General features: G+C 42.5%; 3 protein-coding genes across 3 annotated transcripts in view; all 3 read left to right on the top strand.

The window, feature by feature from the left end:
- Positions 1 to 10,156, top strand: part of LOC126594029 (uncharacterized) — a 61,671-nt gene extending 51,515 nt beyond the window's left edge. Inside the window, exon 2 of the mRNA XM_050260227.1 lies at positions 8,976 to 10,156. Within this exon, the coding sequence (XP_050116184.1) occupies positions 9,288 to 9,962 (675 nt within the window). The 5' untranslated portion in view covers positions 8,976 to 9,287 and the 3' untranslated portion in view covers positions 9,963 to 10,156. The remainder of the gene's footprint in view (positions 1 to 8,975) is intronic.
- LOC126592376 (rust resistance kinase Lr10-like) overlaps positions 1 to 26,548 on the top strand; it is a 36,831-nt gene extending 10,283 nt beyond the window's left edge. Inside the window, exon 5 of the mRNA XM_050258061.1 lies at positions 26,247 to 26,548. Within this exon, the coding sequence (XP_050114018.1) occupies positions 26,247 to 26,327 (81 nt within the window). The 3' untranslated portion in view covers positions 26,328 to 26,548. The remainder of the gene's footprint in view (positions 1 to 26,246) is intronic.
- On the top strand, positions 3,123 to 20,801 carry LOC126594028 (uncharacterized). Its single transcript, XM_050260225.1, has 6 exons — positions 3,123 to 3,511; positions 6,211 to 6,323; positions 19,694 to 19,900; positions 20,133 to 20,156; positions 20,316 to 20,342; positions 20,460 to 20,801. The coding sequence occupies exons 1-6, from the start codon at positions 3,123 to 3,125 to the stop codon at positions 20,525 to 20,527; spliced, it is 828 nt and encodes a 275-aa protein (XP_050116182.1). The 3' UTR covers positions 20,528 to 20,801.
- Positions 26,549 to 27,652: the final 1,104 nt, after the last annotated feature.

The following is a 27,652-nucleotide window of genomic DNA, read 5'->3' as shown; positions in this document are numbered from 1 at the left end:
AAAGCAAAATCAGAAAAATCTGTTTCAACTTCAGCAACATTAGCTTCAGAACTTTCTTTACCCTTGGCCTTCAACTTAGGACAATCTTTCTTCCAATGGCCCTTATTACGACAAAAGGCACATTCATCCCTTTCCAAAGGTTTTCTACCTTTAGAGTTTCCTCTAGGTCGAGACTGTGATTTTTTCCTGCTAGAAGATGATCTTCTCTCCGATGATCTACCTCTAACAAATAAAGCTTCAGAGGTACTATCATGATTTTTATCTCTATGCCTCATTTCATAATTCATCAAGGCATTTGACACATCTTCAAATTTCACAGTTTCTTTACCATGCATAATAGTGGTAACAAAATGCTCATAAGAGTCCGACAAGGAATTCAACAATATTAAGGCCTTATCTTCATCCTTAATATCCTCATCTAAATTTAACAAGTCGGCAATCAACTTATTAAAAGCATCAAGGTGTCTAATCATTTTTGTACCTTCTTTGTATTGGAAGCGGTAGAGCTTTTTCTTCAAGTGTAGCCGGTTCTCTGCACTCTTCGTCATATACTTGTCTTCCAATTTTTGCCACAACACACTTGCCAAAGTCTCCCGCATCACAAAATACTTTTGAGTTTTTGCAAGGCACAACCGAATTGAAGAGCAAGCCCACAAATTTAATTTCTCCCATTCCTGCTTCGACATAGCTTCCGGCTTCTCTCCCAAAGCGGCAAGTAGATCTTGTTGAGCCAACACATCTTTGACCTCACATTGCCACATCCCGAAGTTGTTTGTGCCATCAAACTTTTCAACTTCGAACTTTGCATTTTGCACCGTAGTTCTTGCAAACCCGGAGCTGCTTCCAAAAGGATTTTCATCTTGCCCGTCTGACATCTTTGGCAACTAGACAGTACCCAAGAGCAACCAGTGCTCTGATACCAATTGTTGTGCTAGGATAGCACCAAACCCGTTGGAACCAACTCAAGCTAACCCACAGGAAATTTATCAAATGAAATGCAAGAACAAAATATAAAAGAACACCAAGATTTTAACGAGGTTCCTCAACAGTCAGTGTAACTGGAGTACGTCCTCGGAGCAGTAGGAGCTCACCCAATAATCCACTATCAACCAAATGGGAGTTTACAAAGTGTTGACAATCTCACAACCCAAATAACCCAATACACCCAATAGCTCTCACACACCAAAGAAACAAATAGAGGAAGAAATATAATGAATAATTTCTTCTCTATACATATAGCTCAAAGCTATTACAACAACAACTACTTTGGTGGATGATTACTAACCAATAAAGCAGCAGCTTTTTCTTTGTTTTTGGGCTCTCTGCAACTCTCCTTGCTCTCAGCAGAAAATGAGCTCTATTCTGACAATGAGCTCTCCCTTTTCTTCCTCTGATTTCCAAAGCAGCAATTGCTGCCAAATAAAACTCTAAGTCACCCCGTGACTTCTCACATGGACCAAATAAAAAAACAAAAAACTTTAGACAAGTTCCATGTTTTCCTCCCCAAAACAAGGATGTCTTTTTTCTTTCTTTTGCTTTGTTTATTATGAAAGGTGTTGGCCACTTGGCCACATACTCCAACATTTGGTACTAAGAGCATCCAAATACTTTTTAACTTTCAATCATTTATTTGATGAATTATTGTTTCTCTATGTCGTTTGGTCTAATTGCACCTATCAATCATCATTGTCAGTGAATGGTCAAAGAAATAGCCCCTCACGTGCGAAATTATAGAAGATCCCCTTTAAGATCAAACAATTCCATCGAATTGAGTATGATTGTATGTGTGATCGCATCTACTATACCAGGAATATCAATGATATGTGTTGTTCATGTGTGCCGTTGCACATAAGGTTTTTTTTTTTATGGGGGGGAGGGGGGAGAGAGGGGTTGAAGGTGAAGTCGGCAGATCGCCCTTCCATGAGCAAAGTCGTACAGATGCTTGAAGGTGAAGTTGAAGCCCTACAGATGCCTCCGAGACCTTTCTTCTGTCCCCAAGAGATGCCGATGGAGGATCCGCTTGGTGGCACGGACAGTGAAGAGGAAAAGATCTCCATGGTACAAGGCAAATGCAATGCCGAATTCCACGACTTCCGTGTTGTATCACCGATGTCGAGGATTCTTAGTCTTTCATAAGAAACATTTTAATTGTGTTCATGAGCTCTTAACTCAACTAAATGAATGATGATAATGGAGTAGGATGAATATATGTAGCACATACAACTACGACTCAACTCGAGAAGAAACCGCAGTCTCTAGCACGATTTTTCAAAATAATAAAACGTAAGCGAACTCATAAACCAGAGACGCCAGTTTGGAAAACCCTCGACATAGAGGTGCATGAGGGCTACCATAGCACTATTTTAAATATTTAGTACATCTGCATCCAAAAACGTGAGACGTGTAATACTTAAGTAATGTTTGTATATCTATAAAATTTTTATATTAATTTTTAATAATATTTGATGTAGCAATAATTTTTTTATGTATTTAGTGAATCCTTTCTCAAGGCCGGCCTGTGACTTTTTTTGCTCCAATTTTCGTCATCCTGGTGTTACTTTCTTGGCAAGTGGATTGGTGGAAGCATTTTAGTTTCTTCGTAATCCGATGAGAATGCATTTTTAATGATTTTGATGTAAAAGTAGAATTTTGAATGCATTTGGTGAATCCTTTCTCAAGGCCGGCCTGTGACTTTTGGCTCCAATTGTCATCATCCTGGTGCTACCTTCCTGGCAAGTGGATTGGTGGAAGCATCTTAGTTTCTTCTTAACCCGATGAGCATGCATTTTTAATGATTTTGATGTAAAAGTAGGATTTTTAATGCATTTGGTGAATCCCTTCTCAAGGCAGGCCTGACCATCATCAATGACTTTTTTGGCACTAATTGTCATCAGCCTGAGTTTCTTCGTAACCCGATGAGCATGCTGCATGCATTTTTAATGATTTTGATGTAAAAATATAATTTTTAATGTATTTAGTGAATCCTTTCTCAAGGCCGGCCTAACCAATCATCAATGACTTTTGGCTCTAATTGTCATCATCATGGTGTTAATTTCTTTGCAGAAAGAATCCACCCGTTGTAATGGTTAACTTTCTTTCATCATCTTTCTCCTAATTTTCCTATGATCGCAAGCGCTTGCTTCGCAACAATGATCTTCAAAATTAGTATCTGGTTAACATATGCTGTAGCTGTTGCTATATGCTTTGTAATTAAGGGACCAAAACACTGTCCGCCGGTTTCTTTCGGGGATCTCCACAACATTAGATACCCTTTTCGGTTGAATGGTTCTTCGTCTGATCAGAATTGTCTCAACCATCCAGCGGTATTATCATGCCAACATAACAACACCATTCTAAATATCTACAATGGCACATATTATGTGAAGAAAATCAACTATGATGATCATACAATTCATGTTGTGGATCCTGGTCTGCTAAGCGATACTTGCCCCCCTTGGCCACTCCGCACTTTAACAACGCGTAACTTCAGCGCAATAGATCGATACCAGGCATATGTGTTGGATAGTGGCCAAATTAGTGGCCAAGTGGACAACAAGCCAACTCTCATTTCGGCTATTAAACAAAGAAAAGTTTGGTGGACATCATCATAAGTAAAAACACAATGATGATGTTTGTTGAAAAGAAAAATGAAGGTCATGATGATGTTTGTAAAGGAATGATTATTCCTTTACTTTGGATTTTTTTATAGGCAAATGTAATTGGTTTATTCGGCTCCTTCCTTTGCAACTTGACAAAAGAGCTTTTCTTTTGGTATTTTCTAAGGTAGCAGCAGCTGCTATATGTTTGAGGAGAAGCCGAGAGAAGAAAAGGGGGAAGCGGCAGATGAGAGAAACTAGGGAGAGCATTCGGCTCTCCCATTTGAATATGAGCTGCTCCTTCCCACCATTTGTAATAATCTCATTTTGTTAGTAATCACTCAATCAAAGATGTTTGTGCTACTTGTGTAGCTTTTGGGAGAGAAGGATTTTGATATGTGTTTCTTCTTCTCCATTTGTTTCTTAGTTTGAGTGAGAGTTATTGATTGTATGTGGGATTTGGGTTTGAGAGTTAAAACTCTATTTGTAATCTCCTTTTGATATTAGTGGAATTTCCTCGCCGTCTCGGAACTGGACGTAGGCTTACGCCAAACCAGTATAAATCCTTGTGTTCTTTGGATTATTTGTATTGTCATATTTTACCGTATTAGCTTATTGGTTTCATATTTGACGCTTCCGCACAACAAGTGGTATCAGAGCTCTGGGTTTCGACTTGGAGGCTTTGTACTATTATGTCTATGAAATCTTCGAATGACGGTGAAATATGTTTTTTTTGAAAAAATTCGACAGGAGGAATGACTTTGGCATTTGGTCAATTGGAGATGCAGGTGTAGTGTACTACTTTTGGTGGGTTTTCCGTTGGTCATTGTTGCACCGGAGGTGTTTGTGGGCTGTTGTTGACGAGTTGAGTGGAAAGGAGAAAAAGTAGAAGCAGTTGAAAATTGAAAAGAAAATGTTGGTTCTTTTTCTTTCAGCATTTGTTTTGGCATAAGGACATCATGATGACAAATGATGTTGGCTAAAGAAAAGGGAAAAAGGCTAAGGCCAAGTTTTCTTCTTTTTGGCATTTTTTCAACGGTAGAGAAGTTTTTCTTCACTCCCACTAGTTGCCTTTGGAGCAAGTTGATGGAAACATTGGAGGAGTTTGTGAGGGCCAATTTGTTGAGTTCTGCAAAGGTTTGGATAGTGAGACATCATACTATTTTTGGAAACACCACTTGCACTGCAGAACATTTGTGTGGAACCCTCTTGTAGAAGGCAAGTTATATGTTTTCTAACTTTGTTTGGTTTATGTACATTTGGTTGGATTTGATTTGTTTGCCACTGCTATTTGGTTTGTTGGTCTCCATCATCTGCAATTAGTTTTCTTGAAGACTCCAGTTGAGGTATGGTTTTGGATCTCCTACTGATTATTTGAATTTGAAATTTTGGTTGTTCTGTTGGTGCTCATGTGATGATGGTAAACTTGAGTGAAGGGCATATTTTTGTATGTGGTATGTGAGACTTTGTTGCCAAATTTGTAATCAGTTTTGACTTGGAGAATGTGTCATGCTATGTAAATGAGTCTATTGGTGCAGTTTTAGACCATGGTGTTTGTGAGCAGGTGGAGTTCGTTGTATGTCCAACTTTGGTATGGTGTGCTTGATCTTTTGTCGGTGATATTGAAGAATTTCAGTTCTTCATTTGAATCACTTTTGTTTTGATCAAGGCACTTATGGTTTGCAAATTTGGAGAAGACGGTAGAGAAATGGTCTACTTTTGTTGGCTTTGGTACAATTTGAGTCGAGGTGGAGATCATTATGAGTACCGAGAGTTTGGGGAATTTGATTTAGTTCCCGTTGTCTTTAGTTTGTACTTTGGGTGCTTATGGTGATTGTTGATTCGATTCTCTGTGAAGTTTTCAGAATTTGGCCAAGGTGGAGATTGTTGGATAGTGGCCAAATTAGTGGCCAAGTGGACAACAAGCCAACTCTCATTTCGGCTATTAAACAAAGAAAAGTTTGGTGGACATCATCATGAGTAAAAACACAATGATGATGTTTGTTGAAAAGAAAAAAGAAGGTCATGATGATGTTTGTAAAGGAATGATTATTCCTTTACTTTGGATTTTTTTATAGGCAAATGGAATTGGTTTATTTGGCTCCTTCCTTTGCAACTTGACAAAAGAGCTTTTCTTTTGGTATTTTCTAAGGCGGCAGCAGCTGCTGCTATATGTTTGAGGAGAAGCCGAGAGAAGAAAAGGGGGAAGCGGCAGATGAGAGAAACCAGGGAGAGCATTCGGCTCTCCCATTTGAATATGAGCTGCTCCTTCCCACCATTTGTAATAATCTCATTTTGTTAGTAATCACTTAATCAAATATGTTGGTGCTACTTGTGTAGCTTTTGGGAGAGAAGGATTTTGATATGTGTTTCTTCTTCTCCATTTGTTTCTTAGTTTGAGTGAGAGTTATTGATTGTATGTGGAATTTGGGTTTGAGAGTTAAAACTCTATTTGTAATCTCCTTTTGATATTAGTGGAATATCCTCGCCGTCTCGGAACTGGACGTAGGCTTACGCCGAACCAGTATAAATCCTTGTGTTCTTTGGATTATTTGTATTGTCATATTTTACCGTATTAGCTTATTGGTTTCATATTTGACGCTTCCGCACAACAATATGGTTATGGGGCCAACGATTACTTGGTTTTCGTTGATTGCCAGTTCCCAATTGAGTCCCTGGACTACGTAAAATACAATTGCAATACCTCTTCTGCGACTTCATATTCTTATATTTGTAGAAATATCAGAGAGACGGGCCATACGGCCCACTTCCAACAACACCGATATTGTCCCCACTTAACCACCTGTACAATCCGTCAGGTGTAGGGTTTTATCACAAAAGGCCTCGGTGTTAGTTAGAGTGGGGTTAGGATATTTAAACTCTTCTTTTTGTCATTGATACGGTCGATGTGGGACATTTCAACAATATTGTAAATGGAGCTCTTCTGAATAGAGCGGCTGGGAATTTATCTTGTGATAGGGCCACAACCATAACTGTTGATGCACAAAATCAGCGAAGACTTTGGTACAACAGAAAGTGTCAGGTTTTGTGACCTTCGCTTGGTTGCTTGGTTGCTTCAGTCACTAGTGAGGATAAGTACGTAAATGAATAGAGACAGAGAAGCAAACACAGGATGTACGTGGTTCACCCAGATTGGCTACGTCCACGGAGTAGAGGAGTTCTTATTAGTAGTGAAGGGCTTACACAAGTACAAAGGATCAAGCTCTCAATTTAGTGAGTTCTTGTGAATGATTTAACACAAAATGGCATTAGGAAATATTGTGGGGGAATGACCCCTATTTATAGAAAAACTTGTAGCTTTGTCACATTGACATGTGTCATGTTATGATTGGTTCTTGATGTTGACACATGCTGCGCTCTGATTGGCTTCTAATCTTGACACGTGTCGAGTAGTGATTGGCCTCCTGGTCGGAGGGGAACTCTTCTGGGTCCTTGACAGTATAACGTTGGCCGGTGCTCGGTAGTTTCGGGATTGGTCAAGTATGGTACAAACAGTGCTCCCCTAAGTTCCCGAGTGAGGGAAACTCCTCGGTTGGGGACTTGCAAGATCCAATCCCTTGAGTAATCACGAAACTTCTAAGTACCGAAGTGTGGTCTGATCTTCATCTGCCCTTCTCTGGAAGTACCTTTCCTCCATCCGGGAATGGTGTATTTAGCTGATGTTGACGCACAAGGTAATGTATCAATTTCACTTGAAGCTTAGTTGTAGTTTCGGGCTTAGTCAAGTGTGATACAAACCCTATAGTAGGAGTCCCCCAAGTCGCCGAGCTAGGAGATCTGCCGAAAGAGGTGACAGACAAGGTAAGCAGTCAAACTTCCAAGTAAGCAACCCAGGATCAGAGGTTTGACGTCGGCTTCCGGTTGATTGTTCTCATTCTCCTTGTCTCTCATTCAACTGCCAGGATAAGGAGAAGCAAATGGATAAGAGATGATATGAGATACTTTTGCTTTTGAAGAAGTAACTTTCCACAGGCTTATTCTTGAACTGTGCTGGAGGGTGTTCTGGTGCCCTTCAGAGTATAAGGCCGACTTAAAAATTTGAGGGTCAAAACAAGTCCATCAAATCTAGAGTACGTTCGACCTTGATGATATGGGATACTTTTGCTGTTGACGGAATAATGAATGTGGTATGGAAAGGTGTCGTGCTGTAGTGATCTGTTTCAGCTCACCGTTGAACCTTCTGCTTCAATCTTTTGCATGGCAGAAGTGGTGTGCAACCTTTGCATTTAAATGGTCCTTCAGAACATTCCTTCATAGTGACTCATCCACGCTTGGCAGCTTCAGTGTAAAGAGCCAATATCTGATCAACTGTCATGAGGTATTTGCCGGTGGAATTCGTGACCTTGACAGCAGTTGAGGATGAGTACTCGAGAGCAATGCTAAGTAAGCAACCAGGCAAAGGCTCCAGGCAGTCAGTTCCAAATTGGAGGTTTGATTTCAGGTTCCGACTGACTGCTCTCTTTCTCCTTGTCCTGCAGGTGTGGACAAGGACAAAGACAAAGACAGGGAGAAAGCATGATATGGGATACTCTTGCTTTCGACCCTGATGATATGAGATACTCTTGTTCTTGGTGTGGCTTATTTGCTGAGGTATTATCGGGGGGAAATAAAGCTGAGTATTTCGAGAGGTTATGTTGAGGGTGCCTTTTCGAATGCGAGAAAGGGTTGAGCATTTTTGCAGGTTTGCCTGTCCGTTGAGGAGGGAGGTCAATGTATATAGGGATTTCCCAATAACAAGTAGTAATGCTATTCCTTTACCCTTCTTGGTCACAGCAATGTAGTGGGAGCTGCCAGCTTCACGTGTTTTAATTTTGTCAGAGCACTTTGAAAAAGTGGTATGTGGTATCTGGAAAGCTGATATTACGTGTGGAGATTACAGACAAGCTTTATCTAAGGAAATCTGGCTCTCGAAGTTCTGAGAGTTGTGCCTCTTCGGTTTTCGAACAAGCAATCCCGTCGAGGATCTGACTCTCGAGATTCGGAAAGCGGTGCTACTCCGGTTTTTGAGAAAGTAATTATGTTGGGAGTCTTTTCTCGAATGTGAGTAAAGGTTGGACGTTCTTGCCAACCTGTCTTGCCGCAAAACACGGAGGTCGACACACATAGGGACTTTCCAGTTGTCAAGCAGTGGTGCTGTTCCTTTACCCTTATGGGTAATAGTAGGGTAGCTGGAACTTCGAAATTCTCGTGCCTAAACTTTGTCAGAAATCTTTGACAAAGTTATATGTGGTACCCGAGGAGTTGATGGTGCATATGGAGAGCGGTGATTGATCAGTAAGATTCACGTGCTTTCTACTTCACCAGAAATCTTCGACAGAGTGCCCGTAATTTCCGCAAAGCTGATTGTGTATGTGACAGGTGCTGACGAGGCTGAAAAAGCAGGTGCTTCTTCGATTTCTGAGATCGGCCCTCGTGGTCTCTGAGCAGCCCAGCTTTTGAGAAAGCAAACACCTCTTCGATTTCTGAGATCGGCCCTCGTGGTCTCTGAGCAGTCCAGCTTTTGAGAAAGCAAACGCCTCTTCGATTTCTGAAGCTCCGTCGAGTGCAGATTTTTATAGAGGCTGGCATTAAGTTCCACAGCACACTTGAATCTCTACCAGTAGAAGCTCATTTCTTGCACTTCTAAGATCTTGATTTGTCTGACCTCTTCCTTCTTCAACACATTTGAAAATGTCTGGACCCTCCGACCGTCGTTTTGACTTGAACCTTGGAGAAGAGACAGCCATGCCTTCTCCAGACAACATATGGCGCCCATCCTTCATATCCCCTACTGGTCCTCTTACCGTTGGGGATTCTGTGATGAAGAATGATATGACCGCTGCAGTGGTGGCCAGGAACCTTCTCACTCCCAAAGATAACAGACTACTTTCCAAACGGTCTGATGAGTTGGCTGTTAAGGACTCTCTGGCTCTTAGTGTTCAGTGTGCAGGTTCTGTGTCTAATATGGCCCAACGCCTATTTGCTAGAACCCGCCAAGTTGAATCATTGGCTGCTGAAGTGATGAGTCTCAAACAGGAGATTAGAGGGCTCAAGCATGAGAATAAGCAGTTGCACCGGCTCGCCCATGACTATGCTACAAACATGAAGAGGAAGCTTGACCAGATGAAGGAATCTGATGGTAAGGTTTTACTTGATCATCAGCGGTTTGTGGGTTTGTTCCAAAGGCATTTATTGCCTTCGTCCTCTGGGGCTGTACTTGGTAATGAAGCTTCAAATGATGAACCTCCAATGCCTCCTCCTTCTGGGGTTTTGTCAAGTACTGAGGCTCCGGATAACCACCCTCCGGTGCTTTCTCTTTCTGGGGCTCTACCGACTGCTGAGACTTCCCCTAAGCAACCTTTGTGAAGGCTCCCTTTTGTTTGTTTATTTTGACTCATGTATATGTACATATTTGTGGCTTATCGAAAATATTAATAAATAAGCTTTGCTTCATTTCAACATATTGTGTTAAATACACCAAAGCCTTCTTCATAAAGTTCTTTGAATTTTTGCTTTTGTTGAAACCTGTATTGTTGAAGCTTTGTGAGTGAAGCATGTAGTTTGAGGTAGTGTTCCCTTAATTTCCCGAGTGAGGAAAACTTCTCGGTTGGAGACTTGAAAAATCCAAGTCACTAAGTAGTCACGAACTTTTGAGTACCAAGGCGTAGTAGCATATGGTGGGAGTCCCCCAAGTCTCTAGTCGAGGGAGTTGACGAATGAGGTGTCTTGCTAATAGTCCATGTCGTAAGTACCAAAACTTCATTCTTTTGTTTTCTAAGTGGTAGCCCCGGACTTTTTCTTCATAGATTTTGTTTATGAAGGTTGCTAGGCCCGAATAAGTGGAATTGCAGAAGGTGTAACCGTTGGTGCATTAACATCATAATGGAAGCATCACAATGATGGAAGCATCACAATGATGAAAGCATCATAATGATGAAAACACCATAATGATGAAACATCATAATGATGTTTCTTTGGTGGAATTGTTTTTCATTTCCCCTAACAACCGGAATTGTTTTTCAACATAACACCATCATCTGTAGGTCGAATCACAAAGTTGTCTTCATGAAAGTTGTTCGTTAATTCCTTAACTACAACATATCCAAATTGGAGAGCCATCGGAGCAGTACAACTCCAGAAATCCAGGTATGATGAGTGACTGTTTATCATTTGTCTGTCAACCCGTCAGATTTGTTGTGAGCTTTGAAAATCTATTTTCTCTTGCTCAGATCAGCATGCTTTCTTCATTGAAGTTGTTCCTCAGCTTGTGAACTACAACATATCCAAATTTGAGATCCCTCGGAGCTGTATAACTCAAGAAACTCAGGTATGATGAATGACTGGTTATTATTTTTCTGTCAACCCGTCAGATTTGTTGTGAGCTTCGAAACTCCATTTTTTCTTGTTCAGATCGGTATGCTTTCTTCATTGAAGTTGTTCCTCAGCTTGTGAACTACAACATATCCAAATTTGAGATCCCTAGGAGCTGTATAACTCAAGAAACTCAGGTATGATGAATGACTGGTTATTATTTTTCTGTCAACCCGTCAGATTTTTTGTGAGCTTCGAAACTCCATTTTCTCTTGTTCAGATCGGTATGCTTTCTTCATTGAAGTTGTTCCTCAGCTTGTGAACTACAACATATCCAAATTTGAGATCCCTCGGAGCTGTATAACTCAAGAAATTCAGGTATGATGAATGACTGGTTATTATTTGTCTGTCAACCCGTCAGATTTGTTGTGAGCTTCGAAACTCCATTTTCTCTTGTTCAGATCGGTATGCTTTCTTCATTGAAGTTGTTCCTCATCGACTCTTTCATAACATATCAAAAATTCAGGATGAACTAACGGTTAAATATTTCCAGATCTTCGAAACATCACAACAGCTTCGAAATCTGCAAGAAGCCGACTATCATGTTTGGAGCTTCAACACTTTAATTTCCGTCGCTCAAACAGAAATGGTTCCTTCTTGAAAGTTGTTCATATGCTCAAGAACTATAGGGTGTCCAAAATTCAGCTCCATTGGAGAAGAGCAGAGGTTGCAGAAATTTGATAGATGAAAGGAGGCGGAAGAGGGAGAGAGAGAAAAAGTCTCCTGGGTTGGATTTCTATTTTGGGGCAGATTCCAATTTTTGTAGCACCTTCATTATTGATGAATTGCTTGTACTTTTGTCCATTATGAAATTTGGGACTTTGGCTTGTTGTTGGATCTATTATAATATGTTTGAGAACATATATAAGTGAATAAGTAAGAAGGAAAATTTTGGGCCCTTGTGGGTGTAAAACAAAAAATGTTTATGTTTACCCAAGTGTTTTTGTACAAGTTCAAGGGCATCTTGGGTTTTGTGAACAAAATTTGTTTATTTGGAGCAAGGTTTTGTGTTGAAGCTTTGTAGGTGAAGCTTTGGTGTTGAAGCTTTGTGGGTGAAGCTTTGGAGGTGAAGCTTTTCGGGTGAAGCTTGTTGGGTGAAGCTTTTTAGGTGAAGCTTTGTGGGTGAAGCTTTTTAGGTGAAGCTTTTCAGGTGAAGCTTTTTGGGTGAAGCTTTTTAGGTGAAGCTTTTCGGGTGAAGCTTTTTGGGTGAAGCTTTTTAGGTGAAGCTTTGATGGTGAAGCTTTTTGGGTGAAGCTTTTTAGGTGAAGCTTTTTGGGTGAAGCTTTTTAGGTGAAGCTTTGATGGTGAAGCTTTTTGGGTGAAGCTTTTTAGGTGAAGCTTTGTGGGTGAAGCTTTGATGGTGAAAGTATGTAGAGGGAGCTTTCTAGGTGAAGATTTTTTAGGTGAAGCTTTGTAGGTGAAGCTTTTTTAAGTGAAGCTTTTCGGGTGAAGCTTTTTAGATGAAGCTTTGTGGGTGAAGCTTTTTAGGTGAAGCTTTGTGGGTGAAGCTTTGGAGGTGAAGCTTTTCGGGTGAAGCTTTTTAGGTGAAGCTTTGGAGGTGAAGCTTTTCGGGTGAAGCTTTTTGGATGAAGCTGTTTTTTTTTTTTTTTTTTTTTTTTTGGCGCTTGACACGGTCTTCATTTGCTTGTTTTGTAGTGACTGTGGAAGACGGATTGCTTTCTGATTGAGAAGAGTGAGGGCTGAGTTGGCTATGAATGTAAAAGAGTGAGGGCTGAGTTGGCTAAATTACCTCTTTATTGAATTCATTGCCAAATGGCCTTCATTACATAGGATGCCAAACGGCTATAGCTCAACACTTGTACATCGTGAGTCTATTTGTAGTAGTACTTCAAGTGATCAGCGTTCCATGGATGGCCAAGGGTCTTGCCATCGGAGCTTCTAAGTGTGTAAGAGCCAGGGCGACTGATGCCAATGACTTCATACGGTCCATCCCAGTTTGGACTAAGTGTGCCTTCACTCGGGACTCTGTCGCAGAGTAATCTTTTCTTTAAGACCCAGTCTCCTATTTTGAAAGAACGAGGCTTGACCCTAGAGTCATAATAGTTGGAGATGCGCTGCTTGTAGGCGACATTCCTCAAGTGAGCTTGGTTTCTGTGTTCCTCGACTAAATCCAAGTTGAGGGTGAGTTGTTTGTCATTTTCACTTTGAATGTAGTTCTGGACTCGGAATGTTGCTTGCTCGAGCTCAACAGGGACAACCGCCTCTGTGCCAAAGGCAAGTGAGAATGGAGTTTCTCCTGTTGAAGTCCGATATGAAGTGCGATATGACCAAAGAACTTGGGGTACAAATTCTGGCCAACAGCCTTTAGCTTTGTCCAAGCTGGTTTTCAAAGTGCGCTTGATTATTTTGTTGATGGCCTCAACTTGTCCATTAGACTGGGGATGAGCTGGAGAGGCAAAGCATAAGTTGATGTTGAACTTAGAGCAGAACAACCTGAACTTCTTGTTGTCGAACTGTCGCCCATTGTCAGTGACTATCGCATTGGGAATGCCGAATCTACAAAGGATGTTCTTCCACACGAAGTCTTCTATCTTTGCCTCAGTAATGGTTGCCAAGGGTTCTACTTCGGCCCACTTTGTGAAGTAGTCCACTGCAACGACTGCGTAACAGACTTTGCCCTTCCCTGCCGGCATTGGGCCGATCAAATCAAGTCCCCACTGGGCGAAGGGCCAAGGGCTGATCATAGGAGTAAGAGGCTCTGGAGGGGAATGAGGAATAGCCGCATATCGTTGACATTTGTCACATGAGCGGGATACTTTGATGGCATCCTGGTGGAGTGTTGGCCAGTAATATCCTTGGCGAAAAGTCTTGTGTGCTAGGGACCGAGATCCAGCATGATCTCCACAGACTCCCTCATGTATTTCCCGAAGGACGATTTCCGCCTCGGCAGGCGTAAGACACCTTAAGTATGGCAGGCTAAAACCTCGCTTATAGAGTTGATCATTGATGATCAGGTAGCGGGTAGACTTGTATCGAATTTGCTTAGCCTGGACTTTATCATTTGGGAGGGTGCCATGAGCAAGGAAATTATAGATCGGGGTGATCCAACTATCCCCCTGTTGTAAGTTGCATACTTCTGCGGCCATGGTGCTTGGTGTTGCCAACAGTTCGACATGAATTTTTCTTCCAATCTTGTCTTCCACAGCCGAGGCGAGGCGAGCCAGGGCGTCTGCATGACTGTTTGCCGCTCGAGGAACTTGGGTGATCTGGTAGTGGAAGTGCTTGAGCAAAAGTTGTGTTTGCGCAAGATATGCTGCCATGGAGCTGTCCTTAGCATCAAAGTTGTTGGTAACCTGGTTGACCACCAATTGGGAGTCACTGAAAATATCAATTTGTTTAACCCCGAGGTGTTTGGCCAAACGTAATCCTGCTAGAAGGGCTTCATACTCGGCCTCATTATTTGATGCCTTGAATTTGAAACGAAGAGCATACTCCATTGCTACTTTGTCGGGTGTAGTCAAGACTAGTCCCGCTCCACAGCCCTGTTGGTTGGATGAGCCATCAACATACAGACTCCATGCTGGGGTTGTTGGTTCTATCTTCTGAGCTTCCGGGGGTAATGAAGCCACTGCTTCAGGTGTAGAAGCAATGTCAACCGGATATGTGAAGTCGGCAATGAAGTCTGCCACTGCTTGGCCCTTCTCAGCTGGCTTTGGTTGGTAGGAGATGTCAAACTCACCCAACGCTATTGCCCATTTGATCATTCGCCCTGAAGTGTCAGGACTTTGGAGTATCTGTCGAAGAGGATAATTGGTAAGCACGGTGATGGAGTGCGCTTGGAAGTAAGGGCGGAGTTTTCGAGCAGACATGACCAATGCCAGAGCCAATTTCTCAATGTTAGAGTACCGTGTCTCCGCATCTTGTAAGGCTTTGCTAGCGTAGTAGACAGGTCGCTCAATATTCCCATCCTTTCGAATGAGAACGGAACTTACGGCTGAAGCTGATACCGATAGGTAGATAATGAGAATGTCTCCTACCTCGGGCTTGGAGAGTAGAGGGGCTTTACTCATGTACTCCTTGAGGTTTTTGAATGCCTCGGCACATTCATCAGTCCATGTAATGTACTTCCTACTTCCCTTAAGTGCTTTAAAAAAGGGAGCACATTTGTCTGTGGCCTTAGAAATGAACCTGGTTAAGGCTGCCACCTTGCCAGTAAGGCTCTGGATGTCCTTTGAAGTTACCGGTTCCTTCATGTCGAGGATTGCTTTGATCTTCTCGGGATTAGCTTCAATGCCTCGTTGGCTAATCATGAAACCTAAGAATTTTCCAGAGCCTACGCCGAAGGCACATTTGTTGGGGTTTAACCTCATTCGATACCTCTTCAAAATAGTGAAAGTTTCAGATAGGTTGGTGATGTGTTGGTCAGCATGTTTGCTCTTGACTAACATATCATCAACGTAAACTTCCATGCTCTTCCCAATCTGCTCGGCGAACATTGAGTTGACTAGTCTCTGATAAGTCGCTCCTGCATTCTTTAGGCCGAAAGGCATGACTTTATAGCAGTATAGTCCTCTGTCGGTAGTGAAGGCTGTGTGTTCTTGATCCGAAGGGTTCATGAGGATTTGGTTGTATCCTGAGTAAGCATCCATGAAGCTCAGGAGTTCACACCCGGCCGTAGAGTCTATAAGTCTGTCAATAAGAGGAAGAGGGAAGCTATCTTTCGGACACCCTTTGTTTAGGTCGGTGTAGTCAACACACATTCTCCACAAGACCTTTTGAAGCAAAAGACTTTCTTTGGTCGGATTTTTCTTAACAAGGACCACATTTGCTACCCATGTCGGGTAATTGACTTCGCGGACAAAGCCTATGCCTTTGAGTTTTTCAACTTCTGCTTTCATTGCCTCGTATCGTTCAGCGTCATAAGATCTTCGCTTCTGTCTCACCGGCTTGATCTTGGGGTCAATACTCAAACGATGACAGATGACATCGGGAGAGATGCCTGGCATGTCCTCGTATGACCAGGCGAAGACTTCAGTGTTCTCTTTCAAAAAAGATATCAACGCTAACCGAAGGGGTGGTGACAATGTGGTGCCAATCTTCACCATGCGATCTGGATAATCTCTTGAGATAGGTACCTTCTCCAACTCTTCAGCAGGTTGGGCTTGCTGGGTGAAAGAGTCATCTCGAGGATCATCGGGTTGATTGTTGCTATCAGGAAGATCCAAGTTCGTTTCATCTAGGCTGGTCTTTGTGACTTGGTCATGTACAGACAGGGTTTCCTTGGGTCCGGGCAAGTGTTGTTGCTTAACTGAAGTGTTGTAACATGATCGTGCACTAAGCTGATCTCCTCTGATGTAGCCGTTGCCATGGGGGGTTGGAAATTTCATCAACAGCATATGCGTGGATACCATAGCCTTGAGATCATTGATGCCTGTGCGCCCAAATATGACATTGTATGCCGTTGGGCAGTCAACCACTAGGAAGTTAGTGGTAATGGTAGCCGTGTAAGGGCCTGTACCAATAGTAAAGGGTAAATGTATGCTCCCTAAGGGTTGCACGATATCACCGGAGAAGCTTATCAGAGGAGAAATCGAGCGATCGAGCAAGTGTTCAGCTACACTGAGTGCCCTGAAAGCTTCGGCAAACATGATATTGACCGAAGCCCCTGTGTCTACGAGGATTCGTCGAACATCAAAGTTGGCTATGTGAGCCTCCACGATCAATGGGTCGTTATGAGGGTAGATGATGCCTCTTTCTTCCTCAGGGTAGAAACATATCGGATCCCAGTTAGGCTTTTGATACTTCCCTCCCCTGATGTCTTCCACGTGAAACACTTGGTGACCAGGCCTCAGAATTCGTTCACTGTTTTTCATGGCCCTATTGGAAGATTCAGATATGGGTGTGCCGCCGCTTATGGAATATATGACATTCACCTGGCGTTGGTTACGGTTATCCCTTTGAGGGTGAAGGAGGAATTGATCAATTTTTCCTTCTCGTGCCAAAGCTTCAATATGATCACGGAGGATGATACATTTCTCGCTATCATGGCCGTTATGCTCATGGTAGCAACAAAACATGCCCGCGTTATTCGGGGGCGTGTAATCTGGGTGCCTCGGCTTTGGCTTTGGTATCAGGTGAGCTATGCTGGGGTAAATGGCCGCGCATGTGGCATTCAAGGGCGTGTATGTCTCATACCTTGGGGTAGGGGGTATCTTGACGCGGGTTTGACCCACTGCATTGACTGCCTGGGGGCGAGCGTTATTGTGGCGATACCCTTGGTTATCGGGATAGTGTCCCTTACTCTTTTTACTGAAAGGAGAGTGGTGAGGATGGAAATCCTTCCTCTTGCCTTGAAATTGATATGTCTGTTGATTCGGTGAAGCATTATGCAAGGCATGGGGAGGTGCCACTGCTGTTTGGAAAGTCGAGGTCTTCTCATTTAGGTGAGTCTGGCTTCCACCTCCCACTTGTTGATAAAGGATGGTTGTAGGGGGTTTCTCCTGATATGTCTTTGCCTCGGCGGAGGCATGGTTATAAGCCTGCGCCATCACCTCAGAGTAAGTCTTCCAAGTATTGGCATTGATCATGTATTTAAAGAAACAATCACGTAGGCCTGCCGTGAAGGCTTTGAGGGCAGTCTTGTCGTCTGCCTCGGCACACCGGGAGTATTCATGGCTGAAGCGGCCAGCATACATACGTAATGACTCGTCTGGCTTCTGGCGGATAGTGTACAAGTCATCTGCAGAGTGCAAGCGATCGGTTTGGAAAATGTGTTGGGAAACAAATAGTTTCCTCAATTCCTCAAATGAGTCTACCGTCTCAGGTGTAAGACGACAATACCAATTTAGAGCTCCACTAGATAGGGTGGAGGGGAAGAGAAGACATCGCTCTTCGTCGGTGTGCATCCGGTATGCCATGGTGGACTCAAAGAGGTTAAGGTGCTCAATCGGGTCCTCTTTTCCAGTATAAAGTTGCAAGCCAAGCTTTTGCTTTGTCTTTGCTTGAAGGGGGGTGTTGAGGATCCTCCTTGTAAGAGGGCCAGGCCTGGGTTGGTTCCAGTCAGGTATTTCAGCCTGACGTTCAGCCTTCAACTTGTTTACTTCCTCAAGAAGTTGTAGGACAAGGGGGTCCTGAGCGGAGTTATGTGTCACTGGAGCTTTCTTTCGTAAATCTCCATCTCCTATTGGAATTAGGAAGGTTTGATCAAGGGCATGTGATTTTTCCCTGGACTCGCTGTACTAGCTTCCAGGGTATGTCTGTCGGAACACCTCTGAGTCCCCTGTACCCTCATGTCTCTCTAGGACTTGTTGCCCCTTCCCCAAATTGGTGGCCGGCTTGGGCCGTGGCAGGGGACCGAGTCGCTCAGAAATCCTTGGGTCATTGATCTTTGAGCTTATATGGATGGAATTCTCTCGACGTTGCTTCAGGAAATCCCGACAATCGCGAAAGACGGCTTTCGATCCTTCTGCCCCTTCAGCAAAGAGGTGTCTCCCTCCACTTCTCATGGTTCGGGTCGAAGCAACTGGGTTAAGAGAAGCCTCATGTTGATTATCAAGTCGAGGGGTAATCTGTTCCCTATCAGGGATATCTATGTCGAATGCATGTGACCCTCCATGTTGGAGGGCACCCAGTTGATGGTTGACTTCCACGGGGGCAACAAGCTCTCCCACGGGGGCAACAAGCTCGCGTGTCTGAGCTTGCCTAGCTTTGTGGAGTGTCTCGAAGAGCTTCTCATATTGCTCCTGGAGGACCTCATTCCTCATTGCTATCTTGTTGTTCTGAGCTTCCAACTCATCGACTTTAGCTTGAAGAAGAACTCGTTTTCCTTCCTTCTTTCGTTGTTTCGCACTATGTGCAAGGGGGGTGTCATTCTGTGTGCTGTGGCTTCCTTCGCTTCCCATGTTGGAGAGGGATGCTTGATCAAAAGAAAGTGTACGAATGATAGAAACCAGCTTGACACAGCTGAAGAGAGTAGGAATAAGTGTCGTTTCCCACAGACGGCGCCAAATGTTGATGCACAAAATCAGCGAAGACTTTGGTACAACAGAAAGTGTCAGGTTTTGTGACCTTCGCTTGGTTGCTTGGTTGCTTCAGTCACTAGTGAGGATAAGTACGTAAATGAATAGAGACAGAGAAGCAAACACAGGATGTACGTGGTTCACCCAGATTGGCTACGTCCACGGAGTAGAGGAGTTCTTATTAGTAGTGAAGGGCTTACACAAGTACAAAGGATCAAGCTCTCAATTTAGTGAGTTCTTGTGAATGATTTAACACAAAATGGCATTTGGAAATATTGTGGGGGAATGACCCCTATTTATAGAAAAACTTGTAGCTTTGTCACATTGACATGTGTCATGTTATGATTGGTTCTTGATGTTGACACGTGCTGCGCTCTGATTGGCTTCTAATCTTGACACGTGTCGAGTAGTGATTGGCCTCCTGGTCGGAGGGGAACTCTTCTGGGTCCTTGACAGTATAACGTTGGCCGGTGCTCGGTAGTTTCGGGATTGGTCGGAGGGGAACTCTTCTGGATCCTTCCTCTTGCCTCTTCTGCGACTTCATATTCTTATATTTGTAGAAATATCAGAGAGACGGGCCATACGGCCCACTTCCAACAACACCGATATTGTCCCCACTTAACCACCTGTACAATCCGTCAGGTGTAGGGTTTTATCACAAAAGGCCTCGGTGTTAGTTAGAGTGGGGTTAGGATATTTAAACTCTTCTTTTTGTCATTGATACGGTCGATGTGGGACATTTCAACAATATTGTAAATGGAGCTCTTCTGAATAGAGCGGCTGGGAATTTATCTTGTGATAGGGCCACAACCATAACCATTCTTGCCTTGTTAGAAGAAATCGGGAACTTCACTTCATCTTCTTTCATCCACCATGAGTTGCAAAGGGGAATTAAGCTTTCATGGGAAGGATTTCTCCTCTGCGGCAGCCGAGACCAATCCATCAGCATCCACTGTGAGTATGTTGTTTATCAATTTAATTAACGCGCTAATTCGGTGTGTTTTCACAAATCATGGCAAGGCAAATGATACGTAGTCTCGGTGGAGCTTTCAGAGAAATGTCATTCATTTATACATTAGGAATATTAATCAGTTTTATGCATGTGTGACGTGTTTAGTAAACTTTACGATTTTAGAATGCCAAATTTTTCGTGACATCTCTTATTGACACTGATGTATCTTTGCAGGTATCCTTGAATCTTTGAAACTTGGTAAGTTAAATCAAATGGTATTTAGATTACTTGTAATTTGCATTAGTGTGATATTGATCTTATGCTGTAACGCTATATGTCACGTCACTAGAATTTCCGAGTTAATCCTTCCCTCTTCTTGATCCTAAATCATTTATCCATTGATTCTGTTTCACACAGGTTTCATATCATCTGCCAAGATCGCTGGTAATTCATTTTAAAGAATATATGTGTGTGCACGCTTGCGAGGGCATAATTTCTTCAAACAAAGGTAAAATTCTTAAGGCAGGATGAACACCTACTAACAGCCTATTCTTATGGCAGGATTTGTTTTGCTAGGACAATTTGTATATGGCTGTATTGTTGGGCTTCGGCGCCCACGAACTGTATAGGAGAAAGTTCCTAAATGACGATGATGATGCAGTTGATGAATTCTTGGATGCGTACAAGAATCTTATGCTGAGGAGGTATTCCTATTCAGATATTAAAAAGAAACACGTAATCTCAAAGATATACTCGGTCAGGGAGGCTGTGGTTTTGTTTTCAAAGGGTTGCTGCCAGATGGTCATCTTGTTGCTGTAAATGTTGGCTGATTAAGGTCTAAACTGTAGTTTCCTTTGTTTTGTAAATCTGTTAGACTTCAAATAATGAGCTGTTAGTGATCAAGGGCTGAGATTAGATCAAATTGTATTAGGCTCAAATGTGAGGGTCTTGTAATGAATGGTTGGATGAGCTCATAGGCTCTCCTAGATTCTCTCCCTCTCTAACGGTCTTGTAAATGTGATAGTGGGTGTGATGAAATGAGCATACTAGCTCTCTGTGATTTTGATCACTCTCTCTCTCTCTGTCTTCATTTTCTTCTCTCTAAATCTCTTCCTCTCCTTGTCGAATTGCTGTAAATATACTGTTGAGGAAAAACATAGAGTACACAACTTTTCTAGAGACAAACTCAACAAGCGATGGTTGTGTCGGCCATCCCTGTATAGCGGCAACGAACCCTCGATATTCGGGTCTCAAACCATGGATAATTATTCTTTTCATCCTGGTTTCCCCAATAGGAGCTGTTGGATCTAACTCTGAAATTTTGCAGCATATCGACTTCATCTTGTGAAAGTACTAGGCAATCATCATGTCGCGTTGCGCCATCGATAGCAACTCGTTCTCGAGAAGTTGCAGTCTTGTATCATTCTTCTTTGAAAAAACAAAAGTGTTCCATGCTTCATTTGGCGTTTTGGCATCCCGAATGTGCTCCAACATTTCTTCTTCAATTGTGGTCTTTAAAGCAAACATCGCTTTGCCTGCTTTAATTTTCCACTTTCGCAAGATGCCATTGGCATCTTCCGCCGCCGGTTGTGTAACCTCACCACCACCGACAACCTCACAAAGGTCCTGACCTTGTAAGTAAGACTTCATACATGTGCTAGAGCTTTCTAGCAAAATCATGCTTTCATTCATGATTCCAAATGGGCTGGCCCTTAATTAATGGGCTGGTGTTGTATTTTTAACATATACTACCAAATTTTACAGATTCTAACAGTAAAGATGTTGAGTGGTTCCAAAGGCAAAGGGCAATATTTCATCAGTGAAGTTGCCACAATTGGAAGAATTCATCATGTCAATGTGGTGCAACTAATTGGATTTTGTTCGGAGGGATCAAAAAGAGCTCTTGTTTATGACTTCATGCCTAATGGATCTCTTGACAAATATATCTTTTTCTGAGAAAGAAAAGAATGTAATTCTTAGCTGGGATGTAATGCATGAGATAGCTCTCGGTGTGGCTCGTGCAATCGAATATCTACACCAGGGATGCGATATGCAAATTTTGCACTTTGACATCAAACCTCACAACATTCTTCTCGATGAAAACTTTGCTGCTAAAATTTCCGACTTTGGCCTTGCAAGATTTTACCCTAGAGATAACAACACCGTTTCTCTTACTACTGTGAGAGGCACATTTGGATGTATGGCTCCAGAACTGTTCTACAGATCTATCGGAGGAGTTTCAAAGAAAGCTGATGTGTATAGCTTCGGAATGTTGTTATTGGAAATGGCAGGACGGAGGAAGAACTTGAATGCACACGCACAAAACTCAAGCCAAATATACTTCCCTTCATGGATTTACGAGCAACTACAGAAAGGATTGAGCATTGAAATTGAGAATGCCTGCGAGTCTGATAAGAAAGTAACCAAGAGGATGCTTATGGTTGCATTGTGGTGCATTCAACTGAAGCCAGCGGATCGCCCTTGTATGAGCAAAGTTGTAGAGATGCTTGAAGGTGAAGTCGAAGCCTTGCAGATGCCGCCGAAACCTTTTTTTCTGTCCCCAGCAAATGCCAATAGAGGATCCATCTGATGAGACGGATGTCGACGAGGAATCTTCCCTGTTACATGATAGTGCTACCGGAACCGCGGCCTCTATTCCAGAAATAATCATCCTTGGAAGAACAAGAAATTACTCATAAACGGATACTGATCCGTGCCAATTGTATCATCATCTTATGTTTCTGCCACAAAAATTTGGTAGTTTTGGAAGCTTTCTTTTTTCCAACGGCTTTTAGTAAAGTGAAGAAAAAAACATGAAAGTTGAAACCGATGCATTTGGTACTAAGAGCTTCCAAATACTTTTTAACTTTCAATCATTTATTTGATGAATTATTGTTTCTCTATGTCGTTTGGTCTAATTGCACATATCAATCATCATTGTCAGTGAATGGTCAAAGAAATAACCCCTCACGTGCGAAATTATAAAATATCCCCTTTAAGATCAAACAATTCCATCGAATTGAGTATAATTGTATGTGTGATAGCATCTACTATACCAGGAATATCAATGATATGTGTTGTTCATGTGTGCCGTTGCACATGAGGTTTTTTTTTATGGGGGGGGGGGAGGGGGGAGAGAGGGGTTGAAGGTGAAGTCGACAGATCGCCCTTCCATGAGCAAAGTCGTAGAGATGCTTGAAGGTGAAGTCGAAGCCCTACAGATGCCTCCGAGACCTTTCTTCTGTCCCCAAGAGATGCCGATGGAGGATCCTCTTGGTGGCACGGACAGTGAAGAGGAAATGATCTCCATGGTATAAGGCAAATGCAATGCCAAATTCCACGACTTCCGTGTTGTATCACCGATGTCAAGGATTCTCAGTCTTTCATAAGAAACATTTTAATGGTGTTCATGAGCTCTTAACTCAACTAAATGAATGATGATAATGGAGTAGGATGAATATATGCAGCAAATACAACTACGACTCAACTCGAGAAGAAACCGCAGTCTCTTGCACGATTTTTCAAAATAACAAAACGTAAGCGAACCCATAAACCAAAGACGCCAGTTCGGAAAACCCTCGACATAGAGGTGCATGAGGGCTACCATAACTTCCGACTTTAACCTATAAAAAACTGTAAGGTTACAGACTCTTTGGAAAAAAAGAGAAGAAAGAAGAACCATTAATTCCGAATTCATCTTTTCATCCTCCGACCTTAGCGACCTTTCTTTGCTCGATTTGCCCTGTCCTGGGGCACTGCATCTCTGTCCAGCTTATTGGTACCATTGTTTCACCTACAATGAACAAATAGAAAATCGCATCTGAGTTCACATCATGCAGATATGATAGGGTTACTAGTGATACGCCGATGCACATATTAGATGAGGATAGGACGCTAAGTGTAAATGTGTCATAACACGCTTGCACTTTGTCAAAAGATTATAGCACTGGCCGAAATTCAATACAACAACAACAACAACAAAGCCTTTTCCCACTAAGTGGGGTCAACTATATGAATCCTAGAACGCCATTGCGCTCGGTTTTGTGTCATGTCCTCCGTTAGATCCAAGTACTCTAAGTCTTTTCTTAGGGTCTCTTCCAAAGTTTTCCTAGGTCTTCCTCTACCCCTTCGGCCCTGAACCTCTGTCCCGTAGTCACATCTTCGAACCGGAGCGTTAGTAGGCCTTCTTTGCACATGTCCAAACCACCGTAACCGATTTTCTCTCTTCTTTCCTTCAATTTCGGCTACTTCTACTTTACCTCGGATATCCTCATTCCTAATCTTATCCTTTCTCGTGTGCCCACACATCCAACGAAGCATCCTTATCTCCGCTACACCCATTTTATGTACGTGTTAATGCTTCACCGTCCAACATTTTGTGCCATACAGCAACGCCGGCCTTATTGCCAGCCTTATTGTCGTCCTATAAAATTTTCCCTTAAGCTTCAGTGGCATACGACAGTCACACAACACGTCGGATGCACTCTTCCACTTCATCCATCCAACTTGTATTCTATGATTGAGGTCTTCATCTAATTCTCCGTTCTTTTGCAAGATAGATCCTAGGTAGCGAAAATGGTCGCTCTTTGGTATTTCCAGATCTCCGATCCTCAACCCTCACTCATTTTGGCCTCCATTTGCACTGAACTTGCACTCCATATATTCTGTTTTTGATCGGCTTAGGCAAAGACCTTTAGATTCCATCTCCAAAGGTTAAGCTTCGCATTTACTCCTTCCTGAGTTTCATCTATCAACACTATATCGTTTGCGAAAAGCATACACCAAGGAATATCATCTTGAATATGTCCTGTTAACTCATCCATTACCAACGCAAAAAGGTAAGGACTTAAGGATTGTTGATGCATAAAATCAGTGAGGACTTTGGTACTTTGGTACAACAGAAAGTATTAAGTTTGTGATTTTCGCTAAATTACTCCGGTCATTAGTGTGGATAAGTATGTAAATGGATAGAGATAGAAAAGCAAACACAAGATGTGTGTGGTTCACCCAGATTGGCTACGTCCACGGAGTAGATGAGTTCTCATTAATTGTGAAGGGTTTACACAAGTACATAGGTTCAAGCTCTCCTTTAGTGAGTACAAGTGAAAGATTTAGTACAAATGACATTAGAAAATATTGTGGGAGAATGATCTCCTTTTATAGAAGAGAGTTTCTAGCCTTGTTCTGACATTGACACATGTCGTGTTGTGATTGGCTTCCGAAGTTGACACGTGTCGTGCTATGATTGGCTTCTGATGTCGACACGTGCCGCTCTGTGATTGGCTTCCTGGTTGGAGGGAAACTCTTCTAGATCCTTGACAGTATAACATTGACCAGTGCTCGGTAGTTTCGGGATTAGTCAAGTATGGTACAAACAGTGCTCCCCTAAGTTCCCGAGTGAGGGAATCTCCTCGGTTGGGGACTTGCAAGATCTAAGCCGCTGAGTAATCACGAAACTTCCAAGTACCGAAATGTGGTATCATCTTCACTTGCCTTATCTGTCTCATAGGTAGATGTGGCATTTTCTCTGGAAGTACTTTTCCTCCATCCATGTGTGGTATCTTTAACTGGTGGAGATGCACAAGGTAATGTATCAATTTCATTTGAAGCTTACTTGTAGTTTCAGGCTTGGTCAAGCGCGATACAAACCATGTAGTAGGAGTCTCCTAAGTAATCAGTCCCAGATCAGAAGTTTGATTTCGAGTTCCGGCTGATTGTTCTCATTCTCCCTATCTTACAGGCAGCATGAAGGATAAAGAGAAGAAAAATGAGAAGAGATGATATGAGATACTTTTGGTTTTGAAGAAGTAACTTTCCACAGGCTTATTCTTGAACTAGGCTGGAGGGTTTTCTAGTTTCCTCCAGAGTATAAAGCCGACTGAAGAATTTGAGGGTCAAAACAAGTCCATCAAATCTAGAGTACGTACGACCCTGCTGATATGTGATACTTTTGTTGTTGACAAAGTAGTGGATGTATCGGCACGTGTTCTATTACGATTGTCTCCACATGCTTCCTTGTATCCTTCTCACTTGCCCTATCTGTTCCTCAGGCAGATGTGGTATCTTCTCTGGAAGCGTAAGATATTGAAGATGAGTACTCGAGAGCAATGCCAGGTAAGTAATCAGGTAAGGTGTTCCAGGCAGTCAATTCCTGACTGGAAGCTTGATTCCAAGTGATGACTGATTGCTCTCTTTCTTCTTGTCTTGCAGGTAAGAACAAGGCCAAAGGAAAAGACATGGAAACAACATGATATGGAATACTCTTGCTTTTAACCCTGATGATATGAGATATTCTTGCTCTGATGTAGTTTGTTTGCAGGGGTATTATCGGGGAGAAGGAAAACTGAGTATTTCGAGAGGCTTCGTTGGGAGTGCCCTCTCAGATATGAGGAAGGGTTGAGCATTTTTGCAGGTCTGCCTGTCCGTTAAGGATGGAGGTCGACATATATAGGAGTCTCCCTAACAATAAGTAGTAATGTTATTCCTTTACCCTGCTTGGTCATAACATTGTAGTGGGAGCTGCCAGCTTCACGTGTTTTAACTCTGTCATAGCACTTTGAAAAAGTGGTCTGTGGTATCTGGAAAGCTGATGTTGCGTGTGAAGATTACAGACAAGCTTTATCCAAGAAGATCTGGCTCTCGAAGTTGAGAAAGCGATGCCTCTTCAGTTTTCGAACAAGCAATCATGTCAGGGATCTGGCTCTCGAGATTCGAAGAACGGTGCCTCTTCAATTTTTGAGAAAGCAATCCTGCTGGGAGTCTGGCTCTCGAGATTCGGAGAGCGGTGTCTCTTCGATTTTTGAGAAAGTAATCATGTTAGGAGTCTGGCTCTCGAGATTCGGAGGGTAGTAACTTTTCGATTTTGGAGCAAGCAATCTTGTTAGGAGTGTTTTCTCGAATGTGAGTAAAAGTTGGGCATGTTTGCTAGTCTACCTTGCCACGGAGCACAAGGTTGACACACAGGGACTTTCCAATTATCCAACAGTGGTGTTGTTTCTTTACCCTTGTGGGTAATAATATTGTAGCTAGACCTTCAAAATTTATGTGTCTAAACTTTGTTAGTGATGTTTCTTTGCTATTCTTTTACCCTTCTTGGTCATAGCGATGTAGTAGGAGCTGGAAGCTTCACGTGTCTAAACTTTGTCAGAGATCTTTGGCAAAGTTATCTGTGGTACCCATGAGTTGATGTTGCGTGTAGATTCCCGTGCTTTCTACTTCACCAGAAATCTTCAACAGAATGCCCGTATTTTCTATATTGAGCTATATTTTAATATATCGTATTTTCTATAAAAATCATGAACTGGTAGACTATCTGATAGGTGACGATAGGATGCTAGAACATGTTTTGAACCCCTCTTTATAGTGTAGACGATGATCGGTAACCTATGTTATGAAGTGGTTATTTAAGAGAGACGTAAATATTTGTGCGTACCTAGTAGACACTATGCCGCCTGGGGCGAGGATCTGGTGTTGGCATGTGGGCCGGGAGAAATAATCCCTAGCGAAAGGCTGAGGGACACGGAGACAGGCATTGGGACGGGAGGGAGTTATCTCTGGCTACGGGCACAGAGACTGAGGTGCAGGCATTGGGCCGGGAGTTATATTTATTCAGTGATCTTTCTAGCAGCACATAGCGTTTACGAGACGATTTATGATACGTTTATTGTTTTGATTTTTGCGATGATATTCCGCTATATATGATTTTTGAGATATTTGGTATGCTAGGATTTTTATTAAACCCATCACTTATTATG

Source organism: Malus sylvestris, chromosome 12, assembly GCF_916048215.2.
Source record: "Malus sylvestris chromosome 12, drMalSylv7.2, whole genome shotgun sequence".
In the NCBI taxonomy this organism is placed as follows: domain Eukaryota; kingdom Viridiplantae; phylum Streptophyta; class Magnoliopsida; order Rosales; family Rosaceae; genus Malus; species Malus sylvestris.
This window is presented reverse-complemented; position numbering and strand designations above follow the sequence as displayed.

What these genes read in the sequence shown, in the direction of transcription:
- LOC126594028 (XM_050260225.1), top strand. Translation starts at nt 3,123, where the DNA reads ATGATCGCAAGCGCTTGCTTCGCAACAATGATCTTCAAAATTAGTATC. An exon ending in GCAATAGATCGATACCAGGC is followed by an intron (nt 3,512 to 6,210) that starts ATATGTGTTGGA and finishes TTCCGCACAACA; the next exon opens with ATATGGTTATGGGGCCAACG. An exon ending in CCAATCCATCAGCATCCACT is followed by an intron (nt 19,901 to 20,132) that starts GTGAGTATGTTG and finishes GTATCTTTGCAG; the next exon opens with GTATCCTTGAATCTTTGAAA.